The sequence below is a fragment of the Hylobates moloch genome, unplaced genomic scaffold, assembly GCF_009828535.3.
Source record: "Hylobates moloch isolate HMO894 unplaced genomic scaffold, HMol_V3 SCAFFOLD_21, whole genome shotgun sequence".
Taxonomy (NCBI): Eukaryota; Metazoa; Chordata; class Mammalia; order Primates; family Hylobatidae; genus Hylobates; species Hylobates moloch.
Genome location: NW_026652296.1, coordinates 41,757,695 through 41,776,640, shown reverse-complemented (window position 1 = coordinate 41,776,640; position 18,946 = coordinate 41,757,695). Strand labels below are relative to the sequence as shown.

At 47.4% G+C, this 18,946-nt stretch overlaps 1 protein-coding gene across 2 annotated transcripts in view; it reads left to right on the top strand.

The window, feature by feature from the left end:
• The window catches only part of SLC24A3 (solute carrier family 24 member 3), a 499,800-nt gene that overhangs the window by 293,441 nt on the left and 187,413 nt on the right, over window positions 1–18,946 (top strand). For both annotated transcript variants that reach the window (XM_032142373.2, XM_032142374.1), the window contains exon 3: window positions 10,599–10,675. In XM_032142373.2, coding sequence (XP_031998264.1) covers window positions 10,599–10,675 — 77 coding nt within the window. The remainder of the gene's footprint in view (window positions 1–10,598; window positions 10,676–18,946) is intronic.

Below are 18,946 nucleotides of genomic sequence, written 5' to 3'. Positions count from 1 at the left end.
CATGTTTGTGGCCTGAGAAAACTACATTATTCATGAGATTGCTGTATTTTCTACAGTAGCTGCTGGCTCAAAGACATGAGCAGCACTGATGCCATGGTTTTTTATTATTGATAAGGAAATATGTTTCTAGTTTGTCAAATTACATTTCAGTGCTCTGCTAGGCCAATAGTCTATGTAACTAATGATTGGGATTCTTTAGTTCCAGAGAATGTCTGTTCTCTTCCAGGAGAAAAGTTTGTGGGCTGATTGTTTAAAATCTTCTGCCAATACGGACATGAGAAAAAGAGCTCTTAAGTGGGAACCAAGGGGCTTCTCATGATGTTGGATCAACTTCAGCATCATGAACAAGGAGCAAAGGCAGTTTCCCAATCTGCATTCAGGAGTAAGGTAGTTACATAATGCTATCTAGATTGCAAATCCACCGCAAATTGTCCTTACAGACTATTGCCATGATTTAGGGAAAAATTCATCCAAATGTGTTTAAGTTCTTTTCTGGAAAAACAAATCTTTGTTGAAATAGAGAGAGGGAAAAGTGCAAAATTCCTAACTCTCCTTTTCTAAATATGGGTTTTCCAGAAGTAGTCCCAGAAACAGACTCAAGTACAAGTTGTTTGTTTCTGAGATGATCCCAAGTATGGGAGTTGGGAAGTGAGACAGCAAGACAATGACAGATAGGCAACCAATCATAGGCATGTTACCACCGTGAGCAACCAGAGCTTAGTTCTGCTGGGAACTCTTAACAGTGTAGAACATACCTCAGCATTATCTCATCCAGGTAATGAGGGAGCTGGGGTACTTATACACCCAACTTTCATCAGACTTTGGTTGACAGCTTCTCCTGAGAGAAAGAGTAGTATTAATTCTCCAGCATATCCAGCCTGCAGTGCCTGGGCAGGTGATCCTTTCTCAGCTCCGGAGAAAGCCTTCAGGTAAAGAGATACAGGTGCTTAGTACAAAAGAGATAGGGCCCCAGGACTGTGGGCCTGGTGTTGATGTCTTGGGAAATGCCCCTATCCATATTTCTCTCTCTCCATTATTTAATAAATTAGAGACAAACAGAGCTATCATTTGATAGGTCCTTGCCCAATTTTAGGTATTGCATATTTCATAAGCATAATCATCATCAATCCTCATAATAACCACATAAATGGGTATTGTTTTCATTCTCCCTTTTTGCACATTAACAATTAAGACTCAAAGATGTTAAGGAATTTTCCCAAAGCCACAGAACTTATGAGTGGTAAAGGACAGATTCAAATCCAAGCCCTCAGGCTCTTGTAAAATGCTGGTTGCCTGTGGTAAGCAAATGTCACCACATAAGCATTTGGCTGATCCAACTTTTCTTAGCAAATTTGATTGGCAGTACTATTTTGATTGACAGTTTAATGATCCCTCTAGGCCATCTGTTCCCATGACTTGTGGTTGCATCTTCCTTCACAGAGATGCTTCTCATGACCTTGTTTTCGTTCACACATCAATCCATTTGAATCTGAACTTTGTTTCTGGTTTTTGAAGGGAAGGACTTATGCCCTTAAAAAAACAAGAAAAAATGGGGTAATTTGTTCTTTCTAGGACAGTGGAATCAACATATTAGAAAGTTGGACCCTAGTTTGATCTCAGCTCTTCCACTAATGTCTGTGTGAACGTGGACTGGTTACTTGCCCTCTTTGGGCCTCAGCTTACCTATCTGTAAATTGGGATAATGCTTCCTATCATATAGAAGCAATGAAAAAGTGATAAACATATTTACAATACTTGATAAAGGTTATTTCCATTCTTAAATTCAGAATACTTAAGGTATTGGGATGATTTCAAAGAGAGTCCCCTTGCTCCCAAGCTAACCTCAACTGTTAACTCCTCAGTGATAAGGGCTGTGTACCTTTAACTAGTATTGAGTATGGTATCCAGCAGACGGTAAGGGCTGAAAGTAAGCAGTGGTATTTTGGCACAGTATTGATTTAATAAATTTTCCAGTGTTATTAAGATATGGTCTTTAGAACCAGACAAAAATTCAAAAGATGATCTAAGAACAGACTGGTTCCCTGGAACACCCAGCACCTCCTGTTGCCAGATGCCATCTCCCATGCCTGCCTGAGGTTTACTTGACCTCGTTGAATGTAAGCATGCATTGAAGTGTCTCTAAAACATTTCCAAAGACTAAATATTTAGAAAATTAAGTTACGCATTTATGTACTTTCACACGGATTCTTTTGTGGATAATTTTGTTCAGGGGCCTTTAGTTATGACAAATGTGTTAATTGCCTCAACCAACACTTATTAAGTGATTTGTGTCCCAGGTATTTTGCTATACACCAAGGCTACAGAGAAGAATAAATATCCTACAACCTCAACCTCCCTCCCCCAGTCTACTGGAGAAGAGAGAAAACAACCAAAAATTGCTGCAAGGCAAACAATGTGCAAAAGGCTATAGGGATGCCAAGGAGCAAGGACCATATGCATTTCTCACAAGGAGCTAGGATATGCTGGGTAACAAACAGCCCCCAAAGATCAGTGGCTACAAAATACAATAATGTTATTTTTACTCATGCTACATGTACAAAATGCATATATTGGGGGTTGGGGATTCTGGTATCAGTCACTCATGGATCCAGGCTGATGGGAGATGCACATTGCATCCTGATGTATTTTTCAAGAAATGCTGAGACAAGAAAATGCAAAATGGTGAGCCAGGCACTGGTTTGAAAGCCACATGCAATCCACATCACTTTGCTCACGTTTCACTAATCAAAGCAAGCTGCATGGCCTTACCTAACTTTGAAAGGGATGTAGAAGTACTCCTCCTAGGTCTCTGGAACAATGAGAAATGGGGTATTTGTGAACAGCCCTCATTGCCACCAGAGTTGGGATCTAGTAGTTGAGAGTTTGACTGAGCTGTCCCTCCCAACACCATTTCTCAGCCAATAATTCTGTCTTGTGTTTATACAAAACCACTTCCTGAGAGAAAGGCCCTCTGCATTCAGTCGCACTTGATATTTGTCATCCTCTTTCATGTATCCCAGCCTGGTGGGTGCTGATGACAAAGAGAGAAATGACAGGGCTCCTGTCCTCAGGGAGCTGAGCTCATGGTGCCACTCAGTCCACGGTACACATGGACAAGCAAATGCCTACAGTGTGGTTGGAAAATAATTTGATGAGCACTGGGACAATGCAACTGGGCCACAGAAAGAGAGGCAGGGAAGGCTTTGTGAGAAGCGGAGGAGGTACCGCACCTGGAAGACAAAGTTTTTACAATGCCCCAGGAAAAGTGGGAGCAACAGACTTTACTAAGACAGATGAAAGCATCTGAAACAGAAGCTTGAAGCCACTCATCACTGCATGGGGAAGCTGGGTAGCATCCAGATTACCATCTTTTGGTGCAATTCCTGAGAGACCAATCCCTCAAGTTGTGTTGGGTATTTTGTCATGAGAAGGTCACTGGGATGGCAGACTGGTGTTCTGATGGCTGCAGCAGCCCACGTTCCTTTTGCTCAGACACGTTAAGGGAGCCAGACTTTTTAGGATGTGTTGATCTTCATTTTGGCCTGCTCCATTTGATCAATATGTGATGAGTATGTCTAAAGATGGCATGAATGTTCCTGCTGCATTTTTTTCAAGCAAAGAAGAAAAGACTCTCTACCTCTGCGAACCTCCGTTTAGACTCATCAAACTCGGGCCGCATGAAAGCAGCCAGGAGGGAGAAGCAGGGAAGCTGATTGCCGTTGCCTTGGTAAGGGGAATCCACTCCACTCAGGTCCCTGTGGTTTCCATGGGAACAGCACCACTTGCTTCTGCAGGCCCCCAGGGCTGGCGGGATGCACTGAAAAGAAAATTGGGGGATGAAAGAGAGGAGCAGAAAGAGACTTTGAGGACCTCGAAGGTATTTGGGGAATGACTCTCAGCTGGATGAGGCTGCTCAGTTCTCCTTGCATAGGTAGCTGCTCTTAACAGGCCACGTGGGCCATGTGGCCCCAACAGGCTGAGTACCGGAAGCACCTGCCTGGAGGCACATGCGTTTATGCAGCTCTCATGGACTAATCACCATCCAGGGAAACAGATGCCAATGCAAGGCAGGAAGGAACTGGCAATATGTGGATTTCAACATCAAGACCAGAGATGAATGTGTCCTCTGCCCACACCAGGCCAGCATGTCATTGTTGTTGTAATTTAGAATAATGATATGTGACCCCAGGAAACATGGCCGTAGGTATTTTACATTCACTATCTACACTCTTCATAACAACCCTGCAGGGATGACATCAACACACCCATCTACTGATGAAGGAAATGAGGCCCAGTGTGGCACAGAAGGAGATCTGGACCTGATCCTGATTCCCCACTGTGGGATCTTATGCAAAATCTAACTGATCACCCAAAGAAAATGTTAGTCCCCAAATACAGCAAGCATCCTAGCTCAAGCCTTAAAAAATGAGCTGAGTACTTTTGGATTTGGCACAAGGACACACACCTGGAGAGGGTGACATCAGCACCAGCCATCAGCTCTGGGAGGCGCTAGAGGCCCCACATTGTCTTACCTCTTGTTCTAGAAGTGAACCAACTGAGGCCAAGAAGCACTTGGCGGAGCCTTCCAGTCCAGTGCACCACACTGTCTGCATACACTCTTTTCTTGGAGAGCTGCAGCTATTCAGAAAATCGCATGCCCCACACACACCTGCAAGGCACCAGAGTGTGTCGCCAGTTGAAAAGCTGCTGCAGTCTCCAGGAGGCAAGCACAGCTGCTGTTGCAGCTCTTTTCTTGAACCACTGGGTCAACTGGGCAGAGTGGATTTACCCCATCCATGCCCAAGGTCTGTTCTCAGAGTTCTTCATCCCACTGAGACTTATCAGGCATCTGCTGTGTGCACTGCAGTGTACTGTGTTTGGACCAGAGGCAATGGGAAGGAGGATCCTCAGAGGCCATTTTTCAAAGGGCCAAAAGGCAAATTGAGGCCCAGAGAGATGAAATGACAGGTGGCCAAAGCCACACTTTGGACATGTTGGCATTGAGCCCCACATTTCCAGATTCCCAATTGAGGACACTTTTCTTGACTCCAGGCTGACCCGTTCCTTAGGAAGATTAAACACCGCGATACCAAATTGCTTTAGAACCACAGCAAGGCAACGATGAGTGAAATAACGATGTTATTAGTAGGCTGTGTATATAGCACGCATGTAGGAGCAGACAGAGATCAATGACAAGCCTTATGGCCTCCCTAAACGAAGCTGCTGCCCCAGTGGGTCTCTAGGATAGGATCCTTCCTGATTTACATTCTGTGCTGCAGGGTCATCTGGCAACGGATGTCCTTTGCAAATGAATCAAAGAAGCTTCTAACATGGTGGAACTGGATATGTAATATAAGAACATGTTACAACCCTAAGTCTTAACATTGGGGTGCTACCATGCTAGATTCAGAATGCAAGTCTTAATAAGAGTTTATCCTGATTTTATGCTTGTGCAGAGGGACTCCCTTCTGCCACCTCCACCCCATGGCCCACTACTGTGTGCTGAAGCTAATTATGTGTGTATAAGTTATGGTCTCTCCTTTCCTGCACATAAGATACCTTGCGTCCCCTCTTCAGTTCTTATGCAAAGGAGGCTTGGGAGATGCTGTGAACTGAATGTTTGTTCCCACTTCCCAGATTCATATGTTGAAGCCCTAACCCCCAAAATGATGGTATTTGGAGATGGGACCTTTGGGAGGTGATTAGGGTCAGATAAAGGTGTAAGAGTGGGACCCCGGTGATGGGATTAGTGTCCAAATAAGAGGAGGAAGAGACCAGAGCTTAGTCATACTCTGACATGTAGATACTGTAAGAAGAAGGCGGCCTCTGCCAGCCAGAAGACAGCCCTCACCAGAACCCAACCATACTGGCACCTTTATCTCAGACTTCCAGCCTCCAGAGCTGTGAGAGATAAATATCTGTTGGTTAAGCTCCCAAGTCTACGGTATTCTGTTGTATCAGGCTAGGGCAGACATGGGACATTCCTGCACCCAGACATGTGGATGGTTTCTTGATATATCACCTGTGACTCTTTCTAGGGCCTTCTCTGGCCCCAGAAGCATGCTTGGCTTGGCCAGTGCAGGGCTGAGCAGAAGTGTTGAAGGGTCAGTGCCTTTGGGACAGCCCTAAACAGTGACAGGCAGGCATCAGTGGACGGAGCCCCCCACCCTGCTGCTGACCCTGCTGTAGACAATTCTGAGACCTGCTTTCCTCCATCTCCCAGCAAGCTTGAGACACTGTGCCAGCCCCTTCCCCTCCCTGCCTCATCTCTCCACCCTGCTCCCGATGCTTCCTGGGATCACCTCCGAAACAAACAGCTGTCATTCAAATCATTCTCTCGGGGTCTGCTCTTGAGGGCCCCAGCCTAAGGCATGGGCATTTGGAACCTATGAGGGAAGATTCACCTCTTGCAGGGTAGGAGAAGAGAGCTTAGCTCAATTTTTTTTTTTTTTTTTTTTGAGACAGAGTCTCGCTCTATCACCCAGGCTGGAGTACAGTGGCATGATCTCCGCTCACTGCAAGCTCCGCCTCCTGGGTTCACACCATTCTCCTGCCTCAGCCTCCCGGGTAGCTAGGACTACAGGTGCCCGCCACCACGCCCGGCTAATTTTTTGTATTTTTAGTAGAGACAGGGTTTCGTGTTAGACAGGATGGTCTCAATCTCCTGACCTTGTGATCCACCCACATCAGCCTCCCAAAGTGCTGGGATTACAGGCATGAGCCACCGTGCCCAGCCTGGGCTTAGCTCAATTTTTAGATGAAATCTCTCCCTGTGACTTTTTTTCAAATGATAATGCATATATAAAAGGGAAAATAAAATACATGTAGTATTCTTTGCAAGCTCTGCATGAGTCCTTTGAAACCATTTTTCCAATTTCGTTATTTTCCTGATACGTGTTTTCTGAGAGGTGCTGTAATGAAAAAGTGGTCAGAGTGGGTGGATGTCAGGTGAAGTTTGCTAGGTGAGTATTTAACCTGGTCATTCTTTCCATATTGCTATTGGCCATCAAATAAGACTTTTTATTGTTCTTGAAGAACAGTGATTCAAAACCATTAGACTGTCTTCTGCCTTGTCCACCCTGACCCTGGAGCTCCCACATTCTACCCACACTCAACTCGGTGAGGAGGCCCACAGTGCCGGCCGCTCCATTCACAGGCTCTGCTGCTGACTGTGCCAGATTGGAGGCTCTCATTGCCCCATGGAGAATTTTCACACACTTCCTCATGGCCAGCTGTGACTGCTGACAGGAGGAGACAGTTTTGATAGAGGAGCTTCCAGCTGGGCATGGATCAGAGAGCAGGCCCTGGAGAGCAGACCAAGATCAGGTCACTGGTAAGCTGCCCACTCTCTGAAGGGAGGAAAGGGAGGGTTGCTGAGCCTCCAAGGAAGGAGGACCCTGAAGAAGCTTCTTGGTTTCTCTTTGGCTCACCCCTGCCTGGCCAGGACTTTGGGCAGCTTCTGGGTGGACTGTCCTGAGCCAGCAAGGGGCCCTTTGGGTCCTGCTCCATCCAGGGCTCAGCCTCCAGTGTGTCTTCCCCAGGGGTCCCAGCTGGGGCCACCATGTGGGCTGGCATGGAGACCCCTGACAAGAAACCTCCTCCACCAGAGAACCAGGCCCAGTGGGATACACATATCCGCAGTTGCTTCATTCAGCCAGTTGCTGTTCATGTTGTGGAGAACTGAAACTCAGAATGCCTGGATTCAGAACCCAAGCCTGTCACTTACTGACGTGGTGTCCTTGGTGGAACAGATATGCTCTCTGGTCCTTGGTGGCCTCATGCACGGGGCAGCAGTGAGGCAGGAGAATAGAGCTGGGCTGGGGAGAACCCAGTGCAGATGTGGATGATGCTCATGGGGTGACTTTCACTCCTTTCCTGTGCTCCCTCGGTCCCTTGTTATCGATCATGGAGGAAGCTTGTGGGGTGGGAAGTAAAGAGCTAACTGGATGCCACATACCTGTACCCCCCGTACCCCTCATTGATGATTGGGGACCTCAAATAAGCGGTTTCCACACGTGATTCCTTTGCTTGGCACTGCCCCAGGGCATATGACTGGCTTGTTTCCCGTGGGTGATGGCTGTTATGATTGATACATTAACTCAGCATCCCATCTCTAGCTTCCAGCTTTGGGACTAGGAGAACAATAGGAGAGGTGACCTTTCAACCCTAGGACTGGCCAGTGCCAAAACACCCTGTGGCAGCTACACTGAAAAATGCAAAGAAAAAAAAAAAAGCCTATTGCTTCGCCTCCAGGAGTGTGGCAGCTGAATGTAAATCAGGTCAAATACTCTTTTGGGAGGAGGTCGCAGAAGGAAGAGGTCAGAGGGCAGAATGGAATTGCAGATCCATGCAGGAGGGGGGTGGCATTGTGAGGGGCGTCCCCAGCCCTGGGTTTGCCGGGTGTGCCGCCCTTCTCCCACTTTCCAGCCATGGAGCCCAAGTATGTTGCCCCGTCTGTCTTCACCTTGGGTTCCTCATCTACAGAACTGGAATAATAACCTGTTTGTGAGGATAAGATGGGATCACAGGGGCAAAGTTCAAGGTACAGTGCTTGCCAGGAGCAGGTGCTCAATAAATGCTCACTGTTGTCATCCCTCTGCCCCTCACATTAATTTCCATATCGTGGTTTCATTTTGGTCCCCAAGGGAAACTCCTCCAGGCCTCTCCCAGTTTATTCGTTGTTCAGAGGGGCTCCCTGCAGCCTGTTTAGAGCAGCTTCAGCTTAGAAAAATCCTCCCATAATCATGATGTTCCTGTCTTTTCTTGTCTCCTTTTTTATGTTTAAAGGACCATAAAAAACTAGAGAGTGTGATTAGCTAGACATACAGGTGGGTCTTGCTTTTTTTAAAGAAAAAAAAAAAGCTTTTTTGGGATATTATTGACATATAAAAATTGTATATGCTTAAGGTATACAACTTGATCTTTTGATATACAGATACATTGTGAAATGTTAACCACATTTCAGTTCATTAACATAGCCATTACCTCTACATAGTTACCATTTATGTGTGTGTTTTTGTGTGTGTGTGTGTGTGGTGAGAAGATTTAGATCCACCCTCTTCGCAAGTTTCAAGTATATAATGTCATATTTTTAACTCTCCCCCACTTGCTGTACATTGGAAGGTGAGCCTTGCTTTATGTACTAGACGTACCCTTTGGCCCAAACACCTCGTGTGGCTCCAACCCAAGACCTGCACAATGCCTTAAGCCAGTGCTGCCTTGGATGCAGAGAGCAGAGCCTTTTCAAACAGTGACCGATAGCTTGTGTCTTGCACAAATCCTCTGGGCAAGCCAGGGGTCCCCAGCAAAATTGGGCCTGGGTGTCTCAGAGGTCATCCACTCACTCCTTAGCACCACTGTCTTTGTCTCTTCTCCCATTCCTGGCTGCACTGCCTCCCTCATGCACAGTGCATCCTGGAGTGACCTCCCAGGTAAACCACATAGCTCCACATCCTTGTTGGAGGGTCTGCTTTTAGGGGAATCCAAAATAAGACAAGTGGCAAGCAGGTATCCTCTAGCATATCCTCCCCATCAAATGGTGGTGGTTTCTCTAAGAACTTGCTAGAGAAAGACTTGGAGACATCATCAAGCTCAGAGGGAAAGACTTCTTTCAGCAGCTGGTGATGTCTGCCCATGTGGGGCTGTGGGTGGGGGTGGTGTGTGCTGCTTCCTGCCGCGCCTGATGGGCACATCCTCCAGCAAAGGAGCCGTGGATTCCTATCGGAGGGAGCACAGGAGGCTTCATAAAGGAGAGGAGATGTAAGAACCTGCCCAGAAGGTTGATTGGATTTTATGAGAGGAAGGGACAGGAGGCCCAGTTAGTGGTGGAGGACCTTCTTGGAACTGTCAGTTCACAGACTCCAGCTTTCATCTCAAGGCAGAAAGTTTTGGAACATTGAGAAGGCATGAGCATCCCTGTGGTTGGCATTCTGGTCCAGCCACAAATGGAGGTCAACTTAGAAAGGGGAGCAGAGGGAGGGAGCAGGGAGGGGGTTGTTCTAATAGCACACGAGGCCCACACCCTAAGCCAGGTCGGGCAAAGTGGAAAAGGAGCACAATGAAGACCCACTTAGAGCAGGGGCCTCAAATCTATCTGAGCCACAGACCCTTTTGGTGATCCCGTGAAGCCTACAGCCCCAGCTCAGAAAAGCAGTTTTCAATGCATGCATGCAGCAAAGTACATAAGGTTACACATAGAAACTGACTGTGTGGAAATGAAGCTGTTAAAATATTAGAAAACAAATTTGCAATATAGTAGTTCACGTGCTTCCTCATTAACACTTTAAGTCACAGGTGGTGACCTAACAACCACCATAAGATTGAAGCAGTGGGTGAAAGCTGCACAAGTATGATGGCATGATGTGTTATGAAAATATCTGTGGGGCCGAGCCCCAGGTTCTGCTAACACTACTGTGGTTGGCTGCCCACGTTCTTATCTAAGGAAACACTAAATTCTGGTTAGTTTTGTGAACTTAAAGATGTAGGATCTTTTTTTCATCCAAGTTCATGGACCCCATGTTAAAACCAAGACTCCCAGACCTACAGCACTGAAAATGTGGTCACCTGTGCTGAGATGGTTTTCTTTCTCTGTTCTTTAGCCCTGCATGAATTCCCCAATGACATCTTCACCAACGAGGATAGAAGACAAGGTGCGGTGGTCCTCCATGTGCTCTGTGTAAGTACCCCTCTGTGCCTCTGCCTGCAGGGTCCATAGGCCAGGCCTAGGGGTGTGGGGTGTGGCACCTGAGGTGCCCCCAGTGGGTTCTCTCCGCCCTCCTGTTCACACGCTGCCTGGTGGGGGTCCTCCGAGCCCTGTAGGGGGCCATCACCAAATGGAGATGAAAGACTGCAGCTTTCGAAGGTGGAGCCATCTGTTATGCACTTTCCCTTCGTGTTAGTGCCCAGAGTGTGGGCTCTAAAGTCAAACAGCCCCACTCTCCATGACTTAACCCTACTCTCTGCTCAAACACCACCCTCTTGGGGAGCCCTTTCCTAACTGGCCTTTCTGAAATGCCGCCGTATTTCCTCTTACCCTGCTTTGTTTTCCTCTATGCTATCTGCCATTGCATAGTTATTTGCTTTTCAACTTTTCACCCTCACTCACACGTAAGCCCCATGAGAACAGGGACTTGGTTTTGTACACGGCTTCATTCCCAGACCCCTTCTTGGCATGTGGTAGGGACAGAACATTTGCTCACTGAGTGGATTATATGTAATGGCAACTGGCACCATGTCTGACACTTACAAGATGAACAAGAAAAGCTTGTTCTCTTCCCATCTGGCCTCTTACTTTCCACCACTGCCCTAGCATCTTCTGCCACAGAGCCAGTGGCTCTAAAGTCTGTGGTCCCCTTGTCCCCATTTGGAGGGTTTGGAGGAGGGCATATATGTGACGATGTCTAAGGAGTGGACAGCTGTCCAACAAGAAATCTCTGAGCCAAATTCTCAACTAGGTACATTACTGCTTCCCCATCTCTGCGGCGTTCCCTCCCCCTTAATTCCATTCTAGTTATTTATCGCTGTGAAGCGAGCTCCCCACATTCAGTGGCATGCCCGGTCACCATGTTGTTTTGTTGTTGGGTTGTTTGTGTTGGGTGTTCAGAAGGAGCACAGTGGGAATGCTGCTCCACGGAATCCAGGGCCTCAGATGGGCCAACTCCGATGGCTGTGGCTAGACCAGCGGTCCTAAAGGGTTTCTGTCTCCCGTGCCTGGTTTGTGGGGTGGGATGGCTGAAGGACTGGCTCAGCTGTGGCTATTGAGAAGAGCACCTACAGTGACCTCTACAGTGTGGCAGCCTCAGGCAGTCGGACTTCCGCATGGCAGCCCAGAGAGCTCAGAAAGGGAGGGTGACTTAGCCTTGAAGTCCCACGGTGTCGTTTCCACCGTTATAGTCACAGCCCACTGTGATTCAACGGAGGGGTCAGAGAACTTGCTTTCAGCCCACAGCTGGAGCAGGTCAGCAGGCACAGCCTGGGCTGTAGAGTCAGAGAAGACATGGGCTTGAAGCCCACTCCTGCTGGCCTTTCTTTATGTGTCACTTCTGGGAGGACACTTGACCTCTTAAGACCCACAGGCCACCTTGATCTTGACTCTCTTTCTGGGTAAAATCAATCAACTCTTCAACTGGTCTCCCACTCCCAAAAAAGGGAGCATGAAAGGTCTCTTTTCTACAAGGACATTCTCTAAAAATACCAAATGAGTAAGGAGAGCCTTTGCAACCCCCCAGCCCTCCCTGCCTTTCGGGGAAGTTGCGTGCACTGAGCCATTAATATGGATGTCACCTTCGGCACCAAGGAGGCTACCCTGTCGCAAGGCTGAGGAGCCCCAGGCACAGAGTTGGATCCAGAATTCCCTGGCAGCTGTTAGCATCCTGATGCTTTGACATCTGAGATATGAGATTTCCACTCTGGACCCAAACACTGCGTGTTTTCATCCTCCTGAAGAGATGTTGTCGCCTGCAGCTGCATGGCCCTTTCTCCCCACCTCCATCTCCCCACTGGACTCACGGAGTCATCAGGTAGAGGTGGAGGGGGTTCATTTTTCTTGCTCTTCATGAGCCCAGGATACCCAGGAAGGTTTCTGCTGTCTGTGGTAGTGCATTTCCAGGCTGGCAGAAAGGCAACATGGACACAAATGCATACTATCCTCCTTAAACACTTCCCTAACGGTGGGCATGAGTCTACATGTTAGCACTTCGTAATCACTGAAATCCAATGCCACTGTTAGCCCCTGCACTGGGCCCTACACTTCAGAATCCACAGGGCAAGGAGTTCATGGACCAAGGCCAGTGCCCACCCCTTCAAGATTATGTTCCAAGCACACAGAAGCCCAGAATTCTATACCCAAATAGCTGTGAGCCTGCTGCCAAGGCCTGTGCAGGTTTTCTCCCTGGCTCCACTTCTAGGAGGGAAGAGACCCAAGTGGGGCAAGCTTCAACACACAACATACATGCCTGTAGTCCAATGTGAGGCCAGGTTGGCAGAGCAGCAGGGCAGAGACAAATGTTTGGGTGGACCTACTGGTGCCATCCCCAAAGCCCAAGACCAAATCTTGTTATCCTACCCACTAGAATATAAGCCCCCACCACTAGAATGTAAGCCCCAATAGAGAAGCCCCTTTGTACTGTGTCCAGCCATTGAATGCCTGGAGTTGCACAGTCACTTTTTGTTCAGGGCAGGAGTAAATTATTCCTTCTATCCCCTTCACCTTCCATGTTGTGCAGCACATTTAGGATGCTCAGAAATTGTTATACAAACATCATTGGATGTAAGAACTGCTGGAAGGGTAACATCTGGCATTTGACTGGCCAGCAGAAAACAGATGAATGCACGGGCCAAAGCTGCAAGAAGCGAAATACAGACTTCCTGCACTTGGACATCTAGAAAGCATTTCTTGAGCCCCTGCAGAGTAGTGCTGGGCCGAGTCCTTCTAGATGCTCAGGACATGGCTTCACTCTGAAGGAACCTGCTGTCTTGTGAAGAGAACCACTTATGGTCAGCACCTGCCATGCACCAAATGCTGACGAGGGTCTATACAGCCTGCTGTGCTGTGTGGGAGCTTAGAGGAGGCACCTCAGTGTCAGGAAGGCCGGATGGTGCTGTTGTTGAAGAGTGGGCAGGCAGATTCCAAAGGAGCATGGAGAAAAGGGACTCCACACAGGAATGGGAAGCCTCATGGTCAGAGACACAGAGAGGTGAGAGTCAGGGAGTCTAGAGAGAGCAGAAACCAAGGGTGTGGGTGGTGGAGAGTGAGAGAGTATGAGCATGGAGAGACCGGCAGGACCTCACATGGGAGGCACCACAGGTGATTTAGCTGCTGCGTTGGAGTGGTGGGAGATTCCTGACCTCACTGTCCCTCCTTGCCTAGGGTTCGTGCTGCATTAGCTCAGGCTTCACCCGAAGTGACCCAGAGTCATCTGCCCTACAGTCAGTTGAGAAGAGCCCAGGCAGGACATAGAAAAAGGCTCAGGGCCATTTGGGCAGGTGATCCCAGAGTCCCAGGGGCCCTGGGGAATATCCAAGAGGGAATGTGGAGGACAGAACGTCCCCAGGAGGCTGTCTCTAGGCTCCTGAAGAGCTGGGACTGCCTTATCCAGGCAGAGGAGTGATGGTCTTCTGCTGGAGGGTCCCAGCAGGGTATCCTGCCACCCCAGGCTTCCCCGAAGAGAGGGCCATGGGGCTGTCTTTTCCTGGGGTTCACTGCTCTTAGTCATGGATCTGGACCAGAGGGCCTAGTCCTTGCTGCTCCAGTTTGATCTGAAACCTGATCACACTCAGCATTGGCACCTACACTCAACCTGCCCCTTTCCATTTGGGCCCCATAAGTTTGCTTTGCTCCTAAGGCTTGCAGCCTTCAGCCTCGGTTTGGGTAGAGGTCTGGGGACACAGATTGTTCTGACCCCTTGATACACTCTTTTAAACCTTACATGACAAAACTTGCTTTCTTTTTTTTTTTTCTTGTAGATACTTCCCCTGTTTTGTGTGTGCTTTGTGTGTGTTTTGTGTGTGGCTTTGAACAGCCATTTCTGGTTCAACTTTCTGAACATCGCAGCTTGAATGTTCCGTTGGATCTTTCGTGTTTTGTGTGTTTCAGAAATCCCAAGCCTGAGAGTGCACTTTTTAAGAGAGGTTTCTGTTCCTTCTGGCTGTGTGTCATGTATGGTTTCCTTACTAGTGGGGAAATCCATGATCTTGACAACTTTTTCAACAAAAGATAGCCCCAAGAAAACACTTGTCTTAGAACTTGCTTTATATCTGATCTATTATAACATTGAAACACTAAAAGCAGGATTTCCTGTCTTTGAGGAAATTTGCACCCTGTAGATTCATTGAGCCTGTGCCAAGTAAAGGAAGAAGGCTATGAATAATTTTCTAGAATTGTAGTTTGTTTGTGATTTATCAAGATCTTGTGAAATTTTGCTCATTATCCCCATGACACAAATAGCTGAATCTTGGAGATTATAAGACAAGCTACGCATTTCTCTTCCAGTAAGAGGCTTTAAATAATCAATATTTGGAGTTCTTTCTCGAAGTTGGTGCGGGTGGCTGCCTATATTTAAGAGATCAAACTCCATAGCGGGAATAAATACTCTCTGCACACCTTGTCAGCTTTCAAAAGTATTCTTCCTAAGCTTTGAGCCTTGCTTTCCGATTTTTAATGTAATTCCTCTCTTCTGGCAGGCAGATATTTCTATATGCTTGTGTGTATGAGAGTAGAAGGTGTCACACATTTGAAAATTATTCTCTATCCCATACCAAGGCAAGCTCTTGTTAAGTGAGTCTGTTTGGTAGGAGGGCTGCTAATTAGTCCAGCAACCCAGACCTGTCAATAGATGTGCTGAGAAAAGACATATCAAGGAGAATATTTTCAATGTGCGTCTTCATTTTCTAAACCCTAGGCACACCCTGAGATGTCCCATAGGAAACTTGGGAATTCAGGCAGAGGGGACTTTTCCCTCCACTGAGCTGTTGGGGTTGCTGCCATCTGCGCCTCCTCAGGTTGATCAGAGTAGCAAAAGGGATGTTCTGGCCACATGGGAGGTCCCTGGCCATCTGCCTTAGGCCCCTTCTGTTTAGTTTTAGGGACTCCCTTGTGCACATCTCCATCTTCACACTCCTGTGTCCAGTGCCCATTAGGGGCTCATGTTATTAAAGGAGATAGGCTTTCTGCAGCGCGGGTCATTCCAGAAGTCCAAGCAGGATTCTTGGGCTGAGCTGAGCCGTCAAGCTGGGGCTCCCTACAAGTGGAGGTTCTCCAACAATGAGGAAGAGGACCGTTAATGTCACTCCTTTTGGTGTCCGCATGGTGAGGGTGTCCAGGGTATGATCTCAAGGTTGGTGGTCTCCTCTGTCCCCTGCCTCAACACCTGTCCACACTTCTTTCTTCCTCCCCTGGACCCAGGGAGTTTTATCTGGTCTGGGAATTGGGGAATCTCACTTATGAGCTTACATCCAAATTCTCTGTTATTCCTAGATCAGCTTTTAAACTTCAGAATGTGCTTACTGTCTCATGATCCCATTGTGACCTCCTTGCTCCCCGAAACTGCAGAGGAAGCTGATTAGCACTGGAGGGCAGCCTTTGGTATAGAAGTGATGAAAGTGATTGGAGTACTGGGTAAGGAGGGTGGCTAGTCACGTCTTATCCTCCCTCTGGCTTTGTGGTTTTCAGGTCCATTGTCTATTTCTAGATTTTGTGGTATTCCTAGCTAGCAGAGTACCTAGGTGACCTGGACCATGCTTTTCTTCCCTCCTTCCCTCCTTGCCTCCCTCCCTCCCCACACAATCCTTATTCTCTCAGAAGTGTGTCTCTGCCTCCACTCTGGCCCTGGCTCTAGCTGGTGTCATCTTTTGTGCACCTGCCCTGCTTCTTCAGTACCTCCCGGCACTGGTCAGTTTCCTAATTTATAGTCCCCAGAAGTCTCTAATTATTGGCCCAGCTCATACTTTTCCTGCCTGGCCATGGGGTGACCATCCCCTATGGGTTGACTCCCCCTGGGTCAGGTCTTAACCCGCCAGTGTGACTGAATCACACAGGTTTCCTTAGGAGGCCTGGAGCGAGAGGAGTCTCAGCTCCACAACCCCACCCTCCCATCCTCAGCAAAAGTAGATACTGATGTGGATGTGTTCTTGAAGGAGCATGAGGCTGGGACACCTCCTGGGAGAGCCCAGGTTCCAAGTGGAAAGGGGCCCCTTCCTCCCAGCTGACTGCTCCTCTTTCAGGCCTGGGGGAGGAGAGGAGGAGGAAGCTCTTCTTTCTGGAAGGAGCCTCACCAAATGGATGTCATTTCCTGAGGTCTGAGGTTCTTCCAGTTATTTCTGCTGTTTAATTTTAATATCTGAAAGAATGATTTCCCTGGGTGCACTTGCCTGGGCCCAGATTGCTTTTGTTCAGAGCCAAAGGATAAACTAATGATGCAGTAGCCAGTTCTTAGGGGGGGCAGAAGACCAGGGTCCTGGCAGGAGGTGGGTGCAGAAGGCCCCTTTCCCAGTCCCCATCTCCTCCAGTATTTTGTATATTTAAGCTCACTTTCCACCTCACTCCCAGGGGTATTTTTTTTTCATGGTCTTTCAAGGATGTCTTTTCACTTTTTTGGCCCTAAGACTCAACTCTCCATTTGTAGGCCATCAGTGTCTAGCAGACCTTCCCCAGCTGTCCAGTAGTCTAGATCTGTGCTGTCTAACATGGTAGCCACTGGCCATGGGAGCTATTGAGCACTTGAAATGTGGCTAGTGTGAATGAGGAGCTAACTTTATTTTATTTTTTTCAATTAACATAAATGTAGACAGCCACATGTAGCTAGGAATCACCCTAGAAGGCCTAGCGATGAATTCTAATTCAGAATCTTCCCTTCTTTGTTTATGTCATCAACTTGAAATCAAGAAGCAGAGATGGCTGGGGAAAAGGTTGTCAGCAAAGAGACACTGCTGCTTTACTCAGTCCTCTCAAGGCCTGGCCTGGCTTTAGCCATCCAAACAAGCAGGATGTATAGAAGGCACTGCCAGGCCACCGGGCTTACCAAAACAAGGGCAGGATGAGATGTTCTGGTAAGGGGGAAGGACACCCAAATTAAGAGCCAGAAAAGCATGTATATGACCAACAAGCTTCCTGCTTTGGAACAAGCCCCAGAACTTCTCCTGACCTCAGTATCCATGTCAATAAAGTGGGAACGCATGGTAGGTGCTCAGTCAGTGTTAAGGTTTTTGATCTTCACCGTCTCTTCCCCCGCAAACACCACCAAAGGCAGTTCAACTGTGCTTGCCAACCCCATCACAAAGCACCTCCTGTCGCAGGGCCAGAGCCCAATCCATTCAGACGCAGCTGCCCTCCTTGTGAGCAACAGAACGGGGTGGCGCAGGAGGCCACTCTGCAACTGGTATTGCCGCCATGCCCGGGGCTCCAGGAGAGGCTGCTCCTGCAGAGATTTTTTTTAACTGAAAACAATAATCATCTATATTTATGGGGTATAATGTGATGTTGTAATTACATTGTAGAATAAGCAAATCAGGCTAATTAATATATTTATCACCTCACATTCTTACTTATTTGTGATGAAAACATTTAAAATCTCTTTTAGCAATTTTGAAATACATATTATTATTAACTATAAAATAGGAAAGGGAGAAGTGAAATCGTCTACTAATAACATGATCTTGTATGTGGAAAACCCAAAAGATGCTGCCAAAAGGCTGTTAAAACTGATGAACAAATTCAGCATAAAGTTGCGGGGTACGAAATCAACATACAAAAATCAGTATCGTTTCTATACACTAAAAACAAACTATCTTCAAAAGAAATTAAGAAAACAAACTCATTTACCGTGGCATTAAAAATAAGATAAGAGTGCATTTAAACCAGGGGGGGTTTGAAATTTAGGGGGACCTACATGATGGGGTCAGAAAGGTCCCAGCAACAACTCACTTGCAGGGCAGACGTGTTTAGTTAAGGGATTTTACTCTGGAAGAGAAAAATGATTAGAATAGCTTGTGGAATTTGCTGTTTACTCTTGGAAAAGTGCTGAGCTTGTCCTTAATTTATCAGTGTCAACACAAAGCTAAAACTGGTGTCCAGAGAGGATTAGCACAAAGAGAGTAAATTATGTTTCCATACATCAGTGATTTAAATCACTGCCTCACCCCCTTGATCATGAGACTTAATTCAGAAGGCCCAGGTCTAATCATTCAGCCCCACAGGCCCCACAGCTTGCTGGTGGGTTGATATCCTAGGACCTGAGCTGGATATAAAGCATGACGGTTTAGAGCATGCCCTTGCAGTGAAACCCATCTGAGTTGTAGTCCTGAATTTTCCACTTTAGCCTGTAGCCATGGGAAAGCTGTTTTACCTTCCTGAGCCTCAGTTTCCTCATCTGTCACAGCACCCACCTCATCAGGCTGCCTTGAAGAACACATGAAAGCAGGTGGATGAAGCTCTTGGCAGAGTGTCTGGCAC